Source organism: Erinaceus europaeus, unplaced genomic scaffold, assembly GCF_950295315.1.
Source record: "Erinaceus europaeus unplaced genomic scaffold, mEriEur2.1 scaffold_1026, whole genome shotgun sequence".
Taxonomy (NCBI): Eukaryota; Metazoa; Chordata; class Mammalia; order Eulipotyphla; family Erinaceidae; genus Erinaceus; species Erinaceus europaeus.
In genome coordinates, this window is record NW_026647315.1 from 1 (window position 1) to 21,794 (window position 21,794).

At 48.4% G+C, this 21,794-nt stretch overlaps 1 protein-coding gene across 1 annotated transcript; it reads left to right on the plus strand.

Moving 5' to 3' along the window:
• Nucleotides 1–516: 516 nt before the first annotated feature.
• LOC103122726 (serine/threonine-protein phosphatase 6 regulatory ankyrin repeat subunit C) lies at nt 517–21,794 on the plus strand (the record flags this gene model as incomplete). Its single annotated transcript, XM_060183920.1, is given in 20 exon segments — nt 517–661; nt 819–840; nt 842–902; nt 1,026–1,143; nt 7,033–7,101; nt 7,728–7,868; nt 7,945–8,025; nt 12,298–12,409; nt 12,609–12,680; nt 12,944–13,145; nt 14,676–14,763; nt 14,838–14,955; nt 15,921–16,140; nt 16,511–16,598; nt 16,707–16,790; nt 16,895–17,040; nt 17,238–17,320; nt 17,522–17,604; nt 17,749–17,840; nt 18,253–21,794. Coding segments are annotated over 20 exon segments (2,276 nt in total), but the record flags the coding sequence as incomplete, so codon positions are not given.

Sequence of the window (21,794 nt, forward strand, 5' to 3'; positions counted from 1 at the left end):
GAACCAGAGTATCACTCTGACACATGCAATGTCTGGGATCAAACTCAGGACTTTTTGCTTGCGAGTCTAGTGCTCTAGCCACTAACAGCCCCCTGACTGCCCCTCTAAAGCTTTTTTTTGGGGGGCGGTTAATGGCTTGCAGTAAATACAGTTGTTGACACATGTGTAGACATTCTCATAAACCAGGACCTGAACCCCTCCCCTCCTGTCCTTTATTTTGGTGCCCTCTCTAAGGCTTTCTTTTTTAAAAGATTTTATTTATGTATTTATTAATGAGAAAGATAGGAGAGAAAGAACCAGCCATCACTCTGGTACATGTGCTGCCGGGGATCGAACTCAGGACCTTCTGCTTGATAGTCTAATACTTTATCCACTGTGTCACCTCCTGGACCACCCTCTAAGGGTTTCCAGCAAGCAAGAGAATGCATTCATGTGGAATGAATAGTCTGCCAGGGACAAAGCTACTCAGCTTCCTCATGGGAGTAACCTAGAGCCTAAGGTCAGCTTGAATGTGAGTATGTGTGTGTGTTCCCTCCCCCCCCCCAGGCAGTGAGATTGACTGTGCTGACAAATTTGGGAACACACCCCTGCACGTGGCTGCTCGCTATGGACACGAGCTGCTCATCAGCACCCTCATGACCAATGGCGCGGATACCGCCAGGTGAGTCTGGGTGCCAGGCTCCATTGCTAGTATACCTCAGAGCTGGACTAAATATGAACACCAAGAAGTTTCCCGAAGGGAAGCCTGGAGAACAGGCTCTCTTCTCAGAGGGTAGGTCGCAGGAGAGAAATCTGTAGCCTGTCTCTCCTGTCCCCAGGCGCGGTATCCACGACATGTTCCCCTTTGCACTTAGCTGTTCTCTTTGGATTCTCTGACTGTTGTCGTAAGCTTCTTTCCTCAGGTATGTGGACCTTGGCTGGGGATGCGTGGGTGGGGGTGGGTTGTGGAGAAAGCACAGACTGGAAAGACCCTGTCTGCTCAGGGGTCTCTGATGAGACCTGTGAATGGCTATTCCGGCCTGCAGGTCAGCTGTACAGCATTGTATCTTCACTCAGCAACGAGCACGTGCTCTCAGCTGGGTTTGACATCAACACGCCAGACAACCTTGGCCGTACCTGTCTTCATGCTGCTGCTTCTGGAGGGTGAGTGTTCTCCCCTTTTTTATAGGCCTTGAGAAGAGAGCTGGACTAGGGTCTGGGGCCCCCATTCTTTCTTGTCCTTGCCCCATGAGAATAGTCAGATCAGTAAGGGATATCTAGTTCTACTCCTCCCTAGCCCCTCCCTGAGCCTGTGACTTCTTAAAATATTTATTCTTTCTCTGTTCTTTTTTTTTTATTGTTTATTTATTTATTTGGATAGAGGCTGTCAGAAATCAAGAGGGAAGGGGGAGATAGAGAGACAGAGACACCTGCAGCCTTGCTTCACCACTCGCAAAGCTTTCCCCTTGCACATGGGGGGGCTCGAGCCTGGGTCCTTGTGCCTTGTAACATGTGCACTCAACCAGGTACGCCACCACCCGGCCCCTCTCTCCTTTTCAATGCAATATTATTATTTTCAGGTTTATTTATTTATCTATTAATGAGAGGACCCCAGAGTATTACTGGTACATGTGATGCAGGGGAGTAAATCTGAGCATGGTTAAGAGTCAAACACTACCCACTTAGCCACATACCACCACCACCACCACCACCACTACTACCTACTGTTGTTACTGTTATTATTTTGCCACCAGGGTTATCTCTGGGACACAGTGCATATAAGACTCCATCATTCCCAATGGCTTTTTTTTTTTTTTTTTTTTTGTAGTAAAGGGGAAGAGGCAGAAAAAGATAGAGAGGAGAGAGATCTGCAACAGCACTACTCAGCCACTTGTGAGGTTTCCCCCCTGCAGGTGGAGACCATGGGTTTGAACCTGGATCCTCCTGCATGGTAACAATATTGCATTTAGGGCCCAGGTGGTGGGTGGCCCTCCACCTGGACCCTATATGCAATATTGATTATTTGACTTCAAAACCATTTTAGCATAAAAAAAAATTACAGGACTTGGAGATAGCTCAACCTGGGAGGTGAGGTAGAGTGAGGTAAACTTTATTTGATTGGATTGGATAGAAAGAAATTGAGAGGGAAGGAAGAGAGAGAGACCTGTAGACCTGCTTCACTACTTGTGAAGCTTCCCTCCTGCAGGTGCGGAGGGAAGGTTTGAACAGGGTCCTTGTACATGGTAATAAGGGCACTTACTTAATCCGGTGTGCCACTGCCCAGCCCTGAGTGCACGTTTTATAATGTGTGAGGAGACAGGTTCAAGGCCCCTGCACCACACCTGAACCTTGTGCTTCATTTGGAGAGATGCCGTGGCATCTCTTTTCTCTCTTTCTCCCTCTCTGTTCCTCAGCCTCTATCTGGAAAAAAGAAGAAAACAAAAATAAAGTCTTTGGAGCAATGAAATAATGCAGATGCAAAGCCCCAGAGAAGCCCTGGTGGAAAGGAAAAAAAAAAATCCAAGCAGGGTGGTGGCACACCTGGTTAAGCACTCATATTACAGTGCACAAGGATCCAGGTGCAAGTCCCTGATCCCCACCTGCAGAAGGGAAGCTTTACAAGTGGTGAAGCAGGGCTTCTTAATTTCTCTATGTCTCTATCCAGTAATAAATAAATAAAAATATTTTTTAAAAATCCAAACACTTCAGCATTGTAAACATATGAAAGAAAGGAAAGAAGCAAGAAAGAAAAGAAAATAGCTGGCAGATAACACTGCTATTTCATATACCTTACCATGCACAAAGCTCTGGGTTTAAGCCCTGGCTGGCACCACTTGGGGTCACCATGGGCAGCATGAGAGGAGCCCCATAGATTGTTTTGTTGTCTCTCTCTTTCTCTTTAATATCATTGATTTGTTTGTTTTGTATATAGACAAAGAAAAATTGTCAGAGAAGGGGGAGATAGGCAGAGAAAAAGAGAGGTACTTGATGCACTGCTTTTCACCACTTGTGAACCTTCCCCCAGGTAGGGACTGGGGATTTGAGACCATGTCCTTGTGCACTATAATGCTGTGACGTGTGCACTCAACTGAGGGTGGCAGTTCCCACCCAACCACTCCCACCCCACTTTCCCCTCTCCTCTCTTTTTCTCCTTAAAATAAACAGTGGGGAGGAAATTAACCCAGGGAGATTATTCAACAGTGGTATAACATTTGTGCAAGCACCTAGGTTCATTCCCTGACACCAAAAACATAGTAAATAAATAAATATGCCAAAACATTGTGAATTATATTTAATTCAGATAAGGTTCTTTTCCATCTTCATTCTCTACTTATTTTAAAAAAATTTTTTTTTGTTGTTGTTATTGGATAGGACAGAGAGAAATGGAGAGAGGAGGGGAAGACAGACACCTGCAGACCTGCTTCATTGCCTGTGAAGTGACACCCCTGCAGGTGGGGAGCCGGGGGCTCGAACCGGGATCCTTATGCCGGTCTTTGTGCTTTGCGCCACCTGCGCTTAACCCACTGCGCTACAGCCCGACTCCCTTCTGATTTTTTTTTTTGGGGGGGGAATTAATGTTTTACATTCAACAGTAAATACAATAGTTTGTACATGCATAACATTCCCCGGTTTCCCATATAACAATACAACCCCCACTAGGTCCTCTGAATCCTTCTTGGACCTGTATTCTCCCCACCCACCCACCCCAGAGTCTTTTACTTTGGTGTGATACGCCAGTTCCATTTCAGGTTCTACTTCTGTTTTCCTTTCTGATCTTGTTTTTCAACTTCTGCCTGAGAGTGAGATCATCCCATATTCATCCTTCTGTTTCTGACTTATTTCACTCAACATGATTTTTTTCAAGGTCCATCCAAGATCGGCTGAAAATGATGAAGTCACCATTTTTTACAGCTGAGTAGTATTCCATTGTGTATAGATACCACAACTTGCTCAGCCACTAATCTGTTGTTGGACACCTGGGTTGCTTCCAGGTTTTGGCCATTCTCTACCTATTCTTATACTAAACACTGCTCAATTCTTACTTATGGTAGTGCTGGGAATTGAGCCTACTTGGGTGCACACTTTACAGTGTATAAGGACTTTGGTTCAAGCCTCAGGTCCTGGGGCCAGGTGGTGGCACACCTGGTTGAGCACACATGTTACAGTGTGCAAGGACCAGGGTTCAAGCCCCTGGTCCCCACCTTCACCAGCTTTGTGAGTGGTGAAGCAGTGCTGCAGTTGTCTGTTGTCTCAGGTCCCCATCGGCAGGAGGAAGCTTCTTAACTGGCAACGAAGTGCTGGTAACGAAGGTGTGTGTCCCTCTCTCGCCCTCTCTCTCAACTTCAGTACTTTAATGTCTTCTTCCCTCTCTCTGTCTCTGTCTCTCTGGTTTATTTATCTGTTATTTATTTATTTATCTACTTATTTATTTTACCAGAGCACTGTTCAGCTTTAGCTTATAGTGGTGCTGGGAATTGAACCTGGGACATCAGAGCCTCAGGCACTAAAGGCTTTTTGCATACTACTATACTATCTCCCCCAGCCCTTTCTGTCTCTGTCTGAAAAAAGTTGGCCCAGGGGATCTGGGTATGAGCTCCCAGTTCCTACCTATAGGAGGGAAGCGTTGTAGGTCTTTCTTGCTCCCTCTCTATTTCTCCATTCTGTCTCAGTGTCTCTCTGTCTATATCCAGTAAATAAAAAATCAAACAAACCAACAAACAAAAAGTTAATGCAGAGTGGCGAAGCCCCATCAATGAGTAGGAAAAAAGAAAAGACAACCTAAAGCTCGTTGGATGCTCACTGCAGTGTACACCTCAGCCACCATTCTCCAGAAGGAATCTTTTTTTTAATTTATTTATTTATTTTCCCTTTTGTTGTCCTTATCTTTTTATTGTTGTTGTAGTTATTGTTGTTATTGATGTCGTTGTTGTTGGATAGGACAGAGAGAAATGCAGAGAGGAGGGGAAGACAGAGAGGGGGAGAGAAAGATAGACACCTGCAGACCTGCTTCACCACCTGTGAAGCGACTCCTCTGCAGGTGGGGAGCCGGGGCTAGAACTGGGATCCTTATGCGGGTCCTTGCGCTTTGCGCCACGTGCACTTAACCCGCTGCGCTACCGCCCAACTCCCTCTTTCTTTTTTTTTAAAAAATATTTATTTTATTTATTTATTCCCTTTTGTTGCCCCTGTTATTTTATAGTTGTAGTTATTATTGTTGTCGTCCTTGTTGGATAGGACAGAGAGAAATGGAGAGAGGAGGGGAAGACAGAGAGGGGGAGAGAGAGACACCTGCATACCTGCATCACTGCTTGTGAAGTGACTCCCCTGCAGGTGGGGAGCCAAGGCTTGAACCAGGATCCTTACACCGGTCCTTGTGCTTTGTGCCACCTGCGCTTAACCCGCTGTGCTACCGCCCGACTCCCTTTTTTTTTTTTTTTTTTTTTTTGCTTTTGCTTCCAGGGTTATCACTAGGGCTCAGTGCTGGCACTATGAACCCACTGCTCTTGGTGGCCATTTTTTCCATTTTTTTTTTAGTACTATTTTTTTTTATTAGGGAATTAATGTTTTATATTCAACAGTAAGTACAATAGTTTGTACATGCATAACATCCCCTAGATTCTCATATAACAATACAATCCCCGCTAGGTTCTCTGAATCCTTCTTGGACCTGTATTCTCCCCACCCACCCACCCCAGAGTCTTTTACTTTGGTGCAATATGCCAATTCCAGTTCAGGTTCTACTTGTGTTTTCTTTTCTGATCTTGTTTTTCAACTTCTGCCTGAGAGTGAGATCATCCGATATGGCAAGCTCTTTATATATGTTGGTTATTAACCTCTTGTCTGATGTATGGCATGTAAAGATCTTCTCCCATTCTGTGAGGGATCTCTTGGTTTGGGTAGTGGTTTCTTTTGCTGTGAAGAAGCTTTTTAATTTGATGTAGTCCCATAGGTTTATACTTGCCTTAGTTTTCTTTGTAATTGGATTCGTTTCATTGAAGATGTCTTTGAAATGTATGCGGAAAAGAGTTCTGCCAATATTTTCCTCTAAGTATCTGATAGTTTGTGGTCTAACATCCAAGTCCTTGATCCACTTGGAATTTACTTTTGTATTTGGTGAAATACAGTGGTTCAGTTTCATTCTTCTGCATGTTTCAAGCCATTGTTTCCAACACCATTTGTTGAAGAGACTCTGCTTTCCCCCATTTAATAGTCTGGCCCCTTTGTCAAAGATTAGATGTCCATAGGTTTGGGGGCATTTTTTCCATTTTTTTAATAGGACAGAGAGAAATTGAGAGAGGAGGTAAGATAGAGAGAAAGAGAGACATCTGTAGATATGCTTCACCACTCTTGAGGCTTCCCCCCTGCTGGTGGGGAGCCAGGAACTTGAACCAACACTCCCCTGTGGGTCCTTGTACTTAGTACTGAGTGCATTTAGTACTGCGTGCACTTAACCGAGTGCTCCACCCCCTGACCCCCCTCTCTTCTTTTATGCAACTGGATCCTTGTGCATGCATGGTTTCACCACTCTATCACTTTTTGTTTCTTTCTTTTCCTTTCTTTTTTTAAGATTTATATATTTATTAACGAGAATCAGAGGGAAGCAAAACATCACTCTTGGCATATGTTTTGTCAGGAATCAAATTCGGGACCTTATGCTTAAAGATCTAACACTTATCTTTTTTTTTTAAGATTTTATTTATTTATTTACTAATGAGAAAGATATAAGGGGAGAGAAAAAGAACCAGACATCACTGGTACATGTACTGCCAGGGATTGAACTCAGGACCTCATATTTGAAAGTCCATGCTTTATCCATTGCATCATCTCCTGGACCACAAAAACTAACTACTGCATCACCTCCCAGGCCCAAGGCTGTCACTCTTTTATATTTATCTATTTGCTTGTTTGTTTTACTCATTTCTGGCCTTTGGTGGTGCTGGGATAGAATTTGGGACTTTGGAGCCTCAGGCATGAAAGTTGTTTTGCATAATCACTGTGCTGTCTTCCCAGCCTGAGGCTGTCACTGTTAACCCTCATCCTTCTTCCTTTCAGGAATGTTGAATGTCTTAATTTGCTGTTGAGCAGTGGAGCTGACTTGAGGAGGAGAGACAAGTTTGGAAGGTATGTTCATGTGCAAGGATATACACGGGATGTCTAATAAGATTAAAAAAAAAAAAGTAGAAAAGACAGCGTAATGGTTGTATGAGAAGACTCTCATGCCTGAGGCTTCAAAGTCTTAGGTTCTGTCCCCACACTACCATAAGACAGAGTTGAGCAGTGCTCTGATAAAAAAAAAAAAAAGGGGTTGCGGGGAGTCGGGTGGTAGCACAGCGGGTTAAGCGCATGTGGCGCAAAGCACAAGGACCAGCATAAGGATCCCGGTTCGAGCCCCCAGCTCTCCACCTGCAGGGGAGTCGCTTCACAATCGGTGAAGCAGGTCTGCAGGTGTCTATCTTTCTTTCTCCCTCTCTGTCTTCCCCTCCTCTCTCCATTTCTCTCTGTCCTATCCAACAACAACGACATCAACATCAACAACAACAACAATAAACAACAAGAGCAACAAAAGGGAATAAATAAAAAATAAATATTAAAAAAAAAAGGAACGAAAAAAGATAGAGGAAAGGGTTGAGGCTTGAAGATCAAGTGAGATAAGCATTACAGAGCAATTTTTGCCTACACATCTGGTTTACCATTTGGACTCGTCCCTCCCTGTCTTTTTTTACCATCCTCTTGCACTTCTCCCACAGGACCCCACTGCACTACGCAGCTGCCAATGGCAGCTACCAGTGTGCTGTAACACTGGTGACCGCCGGGGCTGGTGTTAACGAGGCTGACTGTAAAGGCTGCTCTCCCCTTCATTATGCTGCCGCCTCTGACACCTATAGGAGGTGAGACTCCCACTCTGACCTCCTCAACTCCACTCACATCCCTGGGCTTCCCCTGACTCTGCTCTCCCTCCTTTAGAGCGGAATCCCACTCATCTTCCAGCCACGATGCTGAAGAGGACGAGCCACTGAAGGAGTCCCGCAGGAAAGAGGCTTTCTTGTGAGTAACTGAGAAAATCGCTGGCAAGTGCCAGCTCTGGTCCAGTTCTTCTCCCAGCCACTCGTACCCCACTGCTTGCTGCAGTGTGTCAGCCCGCAGTGTGTTTTGCATACTCTGAGATCAGGCCCAGAGTCAGCACTATGAGTCAGGACGGAAGTATGGAGTATAAGGAGTAGATAGTCTTCTTGAGAGAGTCACAAAAGCAAAACATGGGCCAGTAAAATAGTTCACCTGGATAATGCACCAGCTTTGTCATGCCAACACCTAAGCTCAATCCCAGCCCCACTGCACTGGAGGAAGCCCTGTTATCTTTCTTTCTGTCCCTCTGTCTCTGTATCTCTCTCTCTTTTTTCTTTCCTCCAGGGTTATTGCTGTGGCTCGGTACACTACAAATCCACTGATTCTGGGGGCTATTTTTTTCTATTTTATTGGCTGGGACAGAGAGAAATTGAGTGGGGAGGAGAAAATAGAGAGGGAGGGAAAAAGATAGACACCTACAGACCTGCTTCACCACTCCTGAAGCAGACCCCCTGCAGATAGGGAGCGGGGAGCTCGAACTTGGATCCTTGCATGGTCCTTCTGCTTAGTACTATGCATTTAACTGGGTACACCACCACTGGACCCTCTGTAATCTGTATGTCTCTATCTGAAAAAAGCTCAATTAGTGAACTGCCAATGGGCTGAGGAGGTAGCGCCATCAGAAGTACAAGACATTCATGCCTGAGGCTCAGAAGTTTCAGGTTCAATCCCCAACACCTCTGTAAGCCAGAATTGAATATTTAGTCTGGTAAAAACAAACAAACAGCAACAAAAAAAAAAAAAACTAAACACATGAAATCATTTATTCCAGAAGCATTAATAAATTACCTACCTGTTAGGTACCAGTTACATCACTTAAGTACTAAACAAGTAAAAAGTAAATTGGGGCTGGTGAGCCAGCTCACCGGGGAAGGTGCTTACTTTGCCATGCATGCAACCCAGATTTGAGTTTCCCCGTGGCACTTGGGGAAATCTTTCTGTTTCTGTCCCTCTCTCTATCTGAAAAGGTTGGTCTAGAGCTTGGGGGAGATAGCACAATGGTTATGCAAACAGATTCTTTTTTTTTTAATGTTTTATTTATTTATTCCCTTTTATTACCCTTGCTGTTTTTTTTGTTGTGTTTATTATTGTTGTTGTTATTAATGTTGTTGTTGTTGGATAGGACAGAGAGAAATGGAGAGAGGAGAGGAAGACAGGAGGAGAAAAAGACAGACACCTGCAGACCTGCTTCACCGCCTGTGAAGCGACTCCCTTGCAGGTGGGAAGCCCAGAGCTCAGACGGGGATCCTTATGTCTATCCTTGTGCTTGCGCCAGCAAACAGATTCTAATGTGTGAGGCTCCAAGGTCCCAGGTTCAGTCCCCCATACCACCATAAGCCAGAGCTGATCAATGCTCTGGTAAAAATAAATAAAATGAGGACCGGCCCAAGGATCCCAGTTCGAGCCCCCGGCTCTCCACCTGCAGGGGAGTCGCTTCACAGGCGGTGAAGCAGGTCTGCAGGTATCTGTCTTCCTCTCCCCCTCTCTGTCTTCCCCTCCTCTTTCCATTTCTCTCTGTCCTATCAAACAGCGATGACATCAACAACAACAACTACAACAACAATAAAAAAAACAAGGACAACAAAAAGGAAATAAATATTTAAAAAATAATAAATAAATAAGAATAAGGAGAATGACTAGAAAGAAAAGGTAAACTGCTCCAAATTTCTGTCTTTTGAAAATAATCTGGCAGCTTGGCAGGTGGTGTGTCTGAGGAGTATGACACACTGGAGACTGGGCAGTGGTGCAGTGGATTAAGCACACGTGGTGCAAAACACAAGGACTGGCATAAGAATCCCGGTTTAAGTCCCCGACTCCCCACCTGCAGGGTGGTTCCTTCACAGGTGGTGAAGCAGGTCTAAGGTGTCTATCTTTCTCTCCCCCTCTCTGTCTTCATCTCTCGATTTCTCTGTCCTATCCAATAACAATAACAACAACGATAACAAGGGCAACAGAAAGGGGAAAAAATAACCTCCAGGAGCAATGGATTCATGGTGTAGACACTGAGTCCCAGTGATAACCCTGGAGGCAAAAAAGAAAAAAAAAAAAGCCCTGAGTCTGATCCCCAGCACTGCATGTACCAGAGTAATGCTGTGTTTTTCTTCCCTGCTCTTCCCCATAAAAACAAATAAACATTAAAAAAAAAAAAATCTATGGGAGCTGGGTGGTGGGTTAAGCGCATGTGGCGCAAAGTGCAAGGACCAGCGTAAGGATCCCGGTTCGAGCCCCCGGCTCCCCATAGGAGAGTAGGGGAGTCGCTTCACAAGCGGTGAAGCAGGTCTGCAGGTGTCTATCTCTCCCTGCTGTGTCTTCCCCTCCTCTCTCCATTTCTCTCTGGCCTATCCAACAATGATGACATCAATAACAAACAATAATAACTATAGCAACAATAAAAAAGAAGGGCAACAAAAGGGGAAATAAATAAATATTTTTAAAAAATCTATATTGGCTGTGGAGACAGCAAAAGTGTTTCATGCTTGACACTGAGGTGCTGTGTTCAATCCCAGCACCATCATAAGCTAGAGCTTAGTAGTGCCTTGGTCTCTCTCTCTCACTCTCTCTCTCATAGTAAAAATATATAAATTACAGTACACAAGAAACCAGGTTCAAGTCCCCTGGTCCTGACCTGCAGGAGAAAAACTCATAAATGGTGAAGCAGTGCTGCAGTTTTCTCCATCTTTCCCTCTCTACCCATCCCCTCTCAATTCTCTCTGTCTCTTTCTAATAATAAAGGGCCAGGCAGTGGCTCACCTGGCTGAGCACACACATTATAGTGCACTAGGACCCAGGTTCAAGCCCTTGGTCCCCATTTGTAGGAGGAAAGCTTCATGAGTGGTGAAGCAGGGGTGCTGATGTGCCTCTGTCTCTCTCCCCCCTTTTTTAAAAATATTTTTATTTATTTATTATTTGATAAAGACAGAGAGAAATTGAGATGGTAGGGGAGCTATAGAGGGAGAGACAGAGAGATGCCTGCAGCCCTGCTTTATCATTTGTGAAGCTTCCCCTCTGCAGGTGGGGACCAGGGGCTTGAACCTGGATCCTTGTGCACTGTAATGGGTGCGCTTAACCAGGTGTACCACTACCTGGCTCTCGCTTTCTATTTCCCTCTCAATTTCTTTTTTTCTTTCTTTTTTATATTTATTTATATTTATTTTTCCCTTTTGTTGCCCTTGTTTTTTATTGTTGTTGTAGTGATGTCGTTGTTAGAGCAGAGAGAAATGGAGAGAGGAGGGGAAGACAGAGGGGGAGAGAAAGATAGATACCTGCAGACCTACTTTGCTACCTGTGAAGCGACTCCTCTGCAGTTGGGGAGTCAGGTCCTGGAACGGGGATTCTTATGGGTCCTTGCACTTCATGCCACGTGCACTTACCCCACTGTGCTACCTACCACCCAACTCCCTTCCCTCTCAATTTCTCTCTGCCTCTATCCAATAAATAAGTAAAGATAATAATGAAAAAATAAATAAATGATATTCTTAAAAAATTAAGTGTCAACCACATAGAATCATGAGGAGTAAATGATTTAGTATATGAGAAGTGCTTAGAACAGTGCTTTGAGACATGGCAATTGCTAAATACTGTGTTGTTATTACTATCAGTACCACTGATTCCCAATCTATGCGAAGTATGTTAAGGGAGTGTAGAGGAAAAGCACCTACTGGAAACAGCTGGGGAGGCCTCATCAAAGAGAGGATGCTGGGGCTGAGTTTGAGAAGAGTAGGACTTCTTTAGGTGAACTCATTTGAAGCAGCAGGTCAGCATGTATGACTTTGGGGAAACAGAAGATTGAAAACTGACCGCTCAGCTCAGTATTTTTTTTTTTTTTCAGCTCAGTATTTTTTATTACTATTTTATTTTATTTTATTTTTTTACCAGAGCACTGCTCAGCTGTGGCTTATGGTGGTGTGAGGAATTGGACCTGAGACTTTGGAGCCTCAGACATGAGAGTCTCTTTGCATAACCATTATGCTATCTCCCCCACCTGCTCTGTATTCTCTAGGAAAGCATTCTAAGGCTAAAGGAACAGGTCAGGCAGACATGTAGCAGATCCTGAGTCTTGATGGGGAGTCAAATGAGCAGAGAGCCAATGAGGGGCATAGGGTGGGCTTCCTTGCTACTCTCCACCCCTTCCCAGAACTATGACGTCCCCCTGGACTGAGCTACCCCTGCCTCACCATCTCCCCCTGCCCCTAGCTGTCTGGAGTTCTTACTGGATAACGGTGCAGACCCCTCCCTGCGGGACAGGCAGGGCTACACAGCTGTGCACTATGCAGCCGCCTATGGCAATAGGCAGAACCTCGAACTGGTAAGCCTCAGACCAGCCTGGGGAAGGGGAGGCAGGGCGGGGCAGTGTGCCTTTATGTTTGTAGACTCTGAAACCAAAGTGTGGTTGAATCAAATGTAGTTTCCAGATGCAGGGGCTTAGTTGGCGGCTGTGGGGTGGTGCTGGGGATAACATCTTGGGCGTTGCTGAGCCTCAGCACCACCCCTCCTGTCCATTGCAGCTCTTAGAAATGTCCTTTAACTGCCTGGAGGATGTGGAGAGTACCATTCCAGTCAGCCCTTTGCACTTAGCTGTGAGTTCTGGAGTCTTTTCCTGTTGCCTTCCCTGTCCCTGGCTGGCCCAGGCGTGAGCAGTTGTGGATGTGTCTTGGCTTCTGCCTCCTTGTGGTGATGTGGCACACAGTGGCCTGGAGAGAGTCTGGGGCCCAAGGAGTTGTGGGGAGGATTGTAGGCTGGAATCACTCCAAGAGTAGAGTGAAGACAGTGTTGAAATTCCTTTGAGTCCATAGGTTGCCTGTTTCATCCCTGCCCCCCCCCCCCCAACCCCTACCCGCAGGCCTACAACGGTCACTGTGAAGCCCTGAAGACACTCGCTGAGACGCTGGTGAATCTGGATGTAAGGGACCACAAGGGCCGGACTGCGCTCTTCCTGGCCACTGAGCGAGGCTCTACAGAGTGTGTGGAGGTGCTTACCGCTCACGGTGCCTCTGCCCTCATCAAGGAGCGTAAGCGAAAGTGGACACCTCTGCACGCTGCTGGTTAGTAGAGTATCCCTTCCAGCTGCTCCCGCCCCTTTTTGCCCCAGGCCTGTTTCTCAAAGCCCTTCTGACTGAGACGGTGTTAGGAGTAGAGTCTGGCAAGGAGGTTGGAAACTTACATGTCTTGATTCATAACTTTTTTTTTTTAACCAAAGCACTGCTCAGCTCTAGCTTATGGCAGTGCTAGGGATTGAACCTGTGACATCAGAGCCATATGCACTAGAATCATTTTACATAACCATTATGCTGTCTTCTAGCCCCTGATTCATAATCTTTTTTGTATTATTAGATAGAGATAGAAATTGAGAGGGAAGAGGAATGATAGGAAGGGAGAGAGACACCTGCATCCCTGCTTCACTGTTTGTGAAGCTTTCCCCCTGCAGGTGGGACCAGGGGCTTAAATCTTGCACATCGGGGGGTCAGTTGGCAGTGCAATAGGTTAATCGCACATAATGTGAAGCACCGGCGTAAGGATCCCAGTTAGAGTCCCCGGCTCCCCACCTACAAGGGGGTTGCTTCACAAGCAGCGAAGCAGGTGTGCAGGTGTCTATCTTTCTCCCCTCCTCTCTGTCTTCCCCTCCTCTCTCCATTTCTCTCTGTCCTATCCAACAGTGATGACATCAATAAAAACAACAATAATGGGAGTCGGGTGGTAGCCCAGTGGGTTAAGTGCACGTGGCACAAAGCGCAAGGACTGCCGGAAGGATTCCGGTTTGAGCCCCCAGCTCCCCACCTGCAGGGGAGTCGCTTCACAAGCGGTGAAGCAGGTCTGCAGGTGTCTACCTTTCTCTCCCCCTCTCTGTCTTCCCTTCCTCTCTCCATTTCTCTCTGTCCTATCCAACAATGACGACATCAATAACAACAACAAAAGTAACTACAACAATAAAGAAAAAAAAAGGGCAACAAAAGGCAAAATAAGTAAATATAAAACATTTTTTTAAAAACAACAAGGGCAACAAAAGGGAATAAATAAGTAAAATTAAAAATAAATTATTTATTTATTTATTTATCCATGAGAGAGATAGGAGGAGAGAAAGAACCAGCCATCACTCTGGTACATGTGATGCTGGGGACCGAACTCGGGACCTCATGCTTGAGGATCCAATGCTTTATCCACTGTGCCACCTCCTGGACCACTGATTCATAATTTCTTTTTTAAAAATATTTATTTATTCATTCCCTTTTGTTTCCCTTGTTGTTTTATTGTTGTAGTTACTATTGTTGTTATTGGTGTCATCATTGTTGGATAGGACAGAGAGAAATGGAGAGAGGAAGGGAAGACAGAGAGGGGGAAAGAAAGATAGACACCTGCAGACCTGCTTCACTGCTTGTGAAGTGACTCCCCTGCAGGTGGGGAGCCGGGGGCTTGAACCGGGATCCTTATGCCGGTCCTTACGCTTTGTGCTACGTGCGTTTAGCCTGCTGCGCTACTGTCCAACTCCCTGATTCATAATTTCTTGTCACCTTTAGACATGACCTGACCACCTTCTTTCCTCTGCCTGGCCTGACACATCCCTTTTTTCCTTCTAGCTGCCTCTGGCCACACTGATTCCCTGCACTTGCTGATTGATAGTGGGGAGCGAGCTGACATCACAGATGTCATGGACGCCTATGGCCAGTGAGTGTGGGCCACTGGGGTGTGGGTGTCCCCTCCCTGCTAAATTCTCACCCTCTTCCCTGCCCCCTCTGTAGAACCCCACTGATGCTGGCCATCATGAATGGCCATGTGGACTGTGTACATCTGCTGCTAGAAAAAGGATCAACAGCCGATGCTGCTGACCTCCGGGGCCGCACTGCCCTCCACCGTGGGGTAAGCAAGATTCTGGGCAGGAAGGGGGGGTAAGTTAGGGGCATGGCAGCACAGGACCCTCCAACTTCCTAAGCAGGTCAGCCAGAATTTTGTGCTCAGGGCCTTCTTGGGCCTTAATGCATTTATCTCAGACACAATGAGTCCCCAGCATCCCAGCTGGTCTCCCTGACTAGCTTACTTTATAATCAGGCTGCTCCTGCTCCAGGACTTTCTGGGAGCCCTGTCCCATTAAGTAGTGAAGCCAGACCTCAACCCTTCTTCATCATCACCAGTCCTAGAACTACCTCCTCATCACATAGGATTCGGCTTTTGTGTGTATCCAGGGCATTGCACATGTGCAGCGTCACTGCCTGGGCTGCCCTTTGTATTTAGTTAGAGAGAGACCACGATGCTGGCGCCTCCTCTGGTGCCACGGCACTTACATGGGGTTCTTTGATAACTTGTCTCCTTACCCTCCGTTTCTCCCACTCCAGAGTGCAAGCGTTATCTTTCTCCATTTGATTGTTGGCATAGAGAGGGAAAGAAGGAGATGCTGATGTGTAGCACTTAAGAAACACAGATTGGGGAGTCGGGCAGTAGTGCAGTGTGTTAAGCGCAGGTGGTGCAAAGTGCAAATACCGGTGCAAAGATCCCGGTTCAAGCCCCCGGCTGCCCACCTGCAGGGGATTCGCTTCACAGGTGGTGAAGCAGGTCTGCAGATGTCTTTCTTTCTCTCCCCCCCTTGTGCCCCCCCCCGTCTCCATTTCTCTCTGTCCTACCCAACAACATCAATAACAACAATAGTAAAACAACAAGGGCAACAAAAGGGAATAAATAAATATTTTTTTTAAATAATTTAAGAAAAAAAAAGAAACACAGATTGGCACTGTGGCAATGGTTCTTGCTCCTGGGCCAGCCCCATAACCAACCATTGGCAAGGGGTGGCATCTCAACCCCATTCATTCACACCTCTGTGTCTCCCTTAGGCAGTGACTGGCTGTGAGGACTGCCTGGCTGCCCTGCTGGACCATGATGCATTTGTGCTGTGCCGAGACTTCAAGGGCCGCACACCCATCCACCTGGCCTCAGCCTGTGGCCACACTGCAGTACTGAGGACCCTGCTACAGGCTGCCCTTTCCACAGATCCCCTTGATGCCGGGGTGGACTATAGCGGATACTCACCCATGCACTGGGCCTCCTACACTGGTACACACCCAGCATCTTTACAGGCACAGGGGTGGGTGGGGTGGGGAGGGGAGATGAGAGCAGAGACCAAAGTTTAGTAGTCTGAGGGTAGATCTGAATCTAGAAGGGGAATGGTATGTCAAGAGATGGGATGGGTTGTGTAGAGAGCATAATGGTCATGCAAAAGTCTCGTGCCTGAGACCCCAAGGTCCCAGTTTTAATCCATGGCACTACTATAAGCCAGAGCTGAGCAGTACTTAAGTAAGTAAATGGTGGGGGTTGGGGGGGTGGGGGGGTGAGCAGGAGGGAGAGGGTGAATGAGAGAGAGAGAGAGAGAAGACAGATATAGAGAACCTTTTCATCCATCATCACCACTCTTTTACCTACCTAGGACATGAAGATTGTCTGGAGTTGTTACTTGAACACAGCCCATTTTCATACCTAGAAGGAAACCCCTTCACTCCTTTGCACTGTGCAGTGTAAGTTCATTCCTAGGCCATGTTTCTTTCTCAAGGGTCTGGGATCTAGGTTTAGGACAGGTGGCCTATTTCTGTTTCCCCTCCTGTTGATCCTTCCTCTTTCTTCAGAATTAATAACCAGGACAGCACCACAGAGATGCTGCTGGGAGCTCTGGGTGCCAAGATTGTGAACAGCCGAGATGCCAAAGGACGGTGAGTGGTTGAAGCCCTGGAGGGATGCTTGGCTGCCTCTGACATCATCTTTCTGCTCAGGTGGAAGAGTCCTCTCTCACCCTGCCTGCACCCCCACCCCATAGGACCCCTCTTCACGCCGCTGCCTTCGCGGACAATGTCTCTGGGCTCCGGATGTTGCTGCAGCACCAAGCGGAAGTGAACGCAATTGACCACACTGGCCGCACCGCGCTGATGACGGCGGCTGAGAATGGGCAGACTGCTGCTGTGGGTGTGTAGGGGCTTTGTGTAGAAGGGAGGTTTTTGCAAGATGGATCAGGGGTGTGTGTGTGTATTAGAAGCAGGAGTGTCCTTAGGTGTCCCATCATCTGAAGATGGGCTAGAAGTATGTGCACATGGGGTGGAGGGCAGGCACAGATGTTACTCTTTGGGGAGACATCAGTCCGTAATGTCACCTTTCTCTTGTAGAATTTCTGCTCTATCGTGGGAAGGCAGACCTTACTGTGCTGGATGAAAACAAGAACACTGCCCTCCACTTGGCTTGTAGTAAGGTACGGCCTAGAGTGGTGGTAGTGAGGGATACCTGGGGCAGGGCTTGATGAAGGGATGGCTGTGACTTGCCTGGAGAGAGGGCTGGAATGGAAGTCAGGATGGACTGACTACTGGAATAGCTCTCTGTCACCCAGCCACCCTTCCCAGACCCTACCTGTTTTACCTCTGCCTTATGATACTTTACTGTCTGTTTCCCTCAGGGCCATGAGAAATGTGCCCTCATGATCCTGGCAGAAACCCAAGACCTTGGCCTTATCAATGCTACCAACAGTGCGCTACAGATGTGAGTGCCCAGGGAGGCAGGTGGGGAAGCAGGAGCCACCCTCACTGGAAGGGCTGTCTGTCCAGAGCCCTTGCTGCTCTTCCTGGGTGTGCAGGAGCAGTTTGATCTGTCACTGACCTCTCGCTCCTTTTTCCTGTTTTCTAGGCCACTCCACATTGCAGCCCGGAATGGTCTAGCTTCTGTGGTGCAGGCCCTGCTGAGTCGTGGGGCCACAGTGCTGGCTGTGGATGAAGAAGGTGGGTGGGGTCCGGAGCCCCCCGCCTCTCCCGGGTTTGGGGTCGGGGACATTCTTCAGGAGGTGACTTCTTAACTTTGCTATAAACTGGATTTTCTTCCCAAGGGAACTCTTCAGAGCAGGGACCCAACACCAGTACCTAGAGTCTCTGAGGGGAGTCTGACGGAACTAGGTGGAGCCGGCAGGGTCCTCTGGAAGACCTCCCACACACTCCAGCCTCCTGTCCCCCTTTACTCCCCACTTTGACTCTCTGCCCATCAGCCTCCCTGGTAGCCCTTGAATTCTGACCACGCTGGGTGCTTGCTTGCCTTGGCTCCCCTCCACAGATAAGAGACTCAGGGCCCTGGGGGAGGGTGGACGGGAACCCAGGGAAGCAGGGCCCCGTGCTTCAGTTCTCCCCCTTTGCCCCGCAGGTCACACCCCAGCACTGGCCTGCGCCCCCAACAAAGATGTGGCAGACTGCCTGGCCTTGATCCTTTCCACCATGAAGCCTTTCCCACCCAAGGATGCCGTCAGTCCTTTCAGCTTCAGCCTGCTCAAAAACTGCGGCATCGCAGCAGCCAAGACGGTGGGTGGCTGTGGCGCCCTGCCCCACGGGGCCTCCTGCCCCTACAGCCAGGAGCGGCACGGCGCCATTGGGTTAGATGGCTGCTACTCGGAGTAGCTCCCTCCAGTGTCCCTCTCCCTAGCCGGTGGCTTGATATCTTATTCTATTTATTTAGAAAAAGTCTATACATTTAGGGCACTTTAAAGGAGAACACGACTGGGTGGGAGGGGTGAAGGGGTGGAGGGTAACAGAAGCACTGGGGAGCAGCTGCCCACCCCTTTGCCACACTATCCTGGCCTGGCAGGGGTCTGGGACTGACAGGGAGCACCCCAGGCCCTTGATACCCCCCCAGGGCAACCCCTCCTGCCAAGTGTCCCAAAATGATTGCTACATGCCTGGCTCCCTCTCTCTTTTACCCCATCTCTCAGCTCCCCCTTTCTGCTGCCAGCTCCCCCAACTCTTCCTCTGACCTCCTCTCTGGCCCCCTGTCCTCAGCTGCCAGGCAGTTCCCGCCTCTTCTCCCATACCCATCACTGCCTCCCTGCTCGGCCCACCCCTCCAACCTCCCCGCAGCAGTGAGAAGCCTTAATTTCTGGTACTGTGTGAGCACTCTGGGGGCGCCCCCCTCCCCCTTCAGGGGCAGCTAGTGGACGAGGGGGAGGGTATTTAGCACTGGGGCCTGGAGCTTCCCCCCCCCCCAACTTCTGTCCCCCATCACCCTCAAGTTCAAATGCAAAACACTTGAAGCAGCAACTACTGTACCTGGGCCCCAATCCTGCACTCCCCCTGGCTCCTCATATGCAAATCAAGGGCTGGTTCTGCCCCCACAGCCTGCCTATCTGTCCCTCCTGCTCCTGGCCTGACCCCTAACCACGCACTTTAACCTTGCTTCTTTTAACTTCTTTTGGGAGGGCAGAGCCTGTGGTCATTCCCTCCCTGGCTCTCTTCTCCCTTAACTTTGAGGCTAGTCATGAATTTTTAAGTAAGCATTTTATTGTTTAGGGGAAGAATCAAATTAATTTCCTGCCCATTTCAAACCACAGCACTAGTATGTCCTATGTGTTTCAGGCATGTGTTTGCATGTATGTGGAGGGAGGGACTGCACTCTCCCCCTGCACCCTTCCCAACCCCATAATTTATCTGTGCCCCCGTCTGCCTTCACCTTCTGTTAAGTCCAAGAGTACCCACCGCCCCCAGTCGCTCCTGATCTGAAGCCAAAGATGGTGGGAGGGGCAGGACAGACCGGGGACCGTGACTACTCGGGGACCCACGCTTCCCCACCAAAGTGAGGATGAAGCTTTGATTTAGGGAGTGACGAATCCATACTGAGGCTTCGTCCCTGCCTTCCTTCTGAGCAGTGGGAAGAGATGGGATTGAGCTGGGGCTGCACTGAAAAGAACCCTCAAAGTCACACCCTGAAAGCCAAACTGGGCCCGAGTGAGGAGGGGGCAGTTTTTCTCTCTAAATGTAGCATTGAATTTGGCCCTGGTCCCTTCAGACACCCTGTCCACCCATCTCCTAGCTCAGCCTCCTGGACAGTCGGCCCCGTACCCTTAGCCCAGTGTTCCCTTCCTCACACTCGATACCTCAGCCAGGGGCCAAGACACAGAACTTGAATAGAGGTCATGCCCCCTCCACCCCCATAGTGCATCCTTGCCCAGTTTGGCTGTTGTCAGTATTGTCCCCTGAGAACTGGACAGGCTTCGTTTACACAGTACAGGGCCCCCCAACCAGGTGAGCCCTCAGTCTTCTTCCCCCACCCACACTTGCTTTAGCCATGATCTTACCACCTTTCAGTTGTATCTCCTGCGGGTCTTGCTACCCTTGCTGAGGGGAGAAGGAGCCTCCTAGGGAGCCCTCCCTCCTCAGAGGATACCCATAACCATACCTCATGCTGGTTCCCTGAAGCTTGGGCTTTTCGTCCAAGCCCTTTGTCAAAGTCCCTGTTGACACCCCTCTCCTGTATCTTGCTCCTTTGACCCCTCAGTTCCTAAACCATTTCAAAGCTTCCAAGTGACCATTATTGGTGAGAAGGATTGTGCAGCTTTTAGTTTTTTTTTTTTTTTTTTCAAAGCCAAAGGGCCTTGCAACGCCCCTCTTGTCCACCTGCCCTCCCCTCTACGACAATCAATGTGACCTCTCTTAAGGGCTGCAGCCCCCACCCCAATCCTGCTGGTTCTGCATAGCTTGCCCCCTTCCCTCCCCCACCCCCCACTTCTATTCTCTTTCCTAAAACCTTCCCATTTGACTCCCTTTCATTTTGGTGCTGGGGATTAGGTGGTGGGGGCCAGGGGGAGCAGGGAGATGGGTCCTCCAGAGGATACTCTTGGGGTGTCAGTCGTGTTCTCCTTTATCAATGTCTGGCAATGACAGGAAGAATCTGAGTGTGTCAGGAACCCCGTCACTTTGCTAGATGAGGTTTCTGGGGCCACCTGCTGCGTCGGCAGTGCTAGGGCAGGTTGTGGGTGGGCCTCTGCCCCTCCTCATGTGGCTGTGAGGAGGCCTCCTCTCCTTATGCCAAAGGAAACCCCACACCCCACCCCAGCTCCCCCCAGCCCCTGATGTTTTTTGAAGCATTTTGACCATTCTCATGGCCACTGCATATTTATTTTTAATGTTAAAACATTTTTTTTGTAACCTCTTTGACTTAAACGGGTGTGGAGAATAAACAGGCAGAATCCCCTCCCCCTCCAATCTTTAGGGGGGTCTGGTGGGGGAGGGGAGCAGCTCCTTCCCTTCACCTGCCCTTGTCCCCTCCCCCCTCTCCCCACTGCAGCTCTAAAGCACTTGCTTCAAGTAATAAGCACTTTTGAGAAAAAGGCCTATTTTAAGTGAGGACCCTGGGAGCAGCCCTGGGTCCCAGCAAAGGAGACAGAGCGAGGGCTACATAGGAGACGGAACCAGCCGTGTGACTAGGAGGGCAAGATGAAAAGAGCCAGTTTTTTGTTTCTGATTTTTGGGGAGATGTTTCTGTGTGGACAGTGGCTTTAGTGGGGTTGTGTACTGTCCTTCAGAAAAACAAATGGCACAAACCGTGGGTCCCAGGCTGGACCAATACACCCGGGTCACTGCCACTGTCCAACTGAGACTGATGGGCCGCCCCAAGGCCCCCTGAGCCATAGGACTGCTGAAAACCACTGAATGTACAGCCCAGGTTGGGGTGGGGAGCAGCCCCTGGGGGAGGGGCTTCTCCTTGTGTTTGGTGCTGTGGGGGGGTGGGAGAAATGAGACTGAGGGACTTGCACCCCACTTAGACATGTGTTCCTGGGGGTGGGAGTGGGGGGCTGAGGAGGGCTGACCTCCTTCTCCAACCCCAGTCATGGCCCCTCTTCCTTCCTCATCCCTATCTGTTTTGACTGTAAGTCCAGCTCACCTTTGCCTTCAATATGTAACCAAAGGAAAACTCAA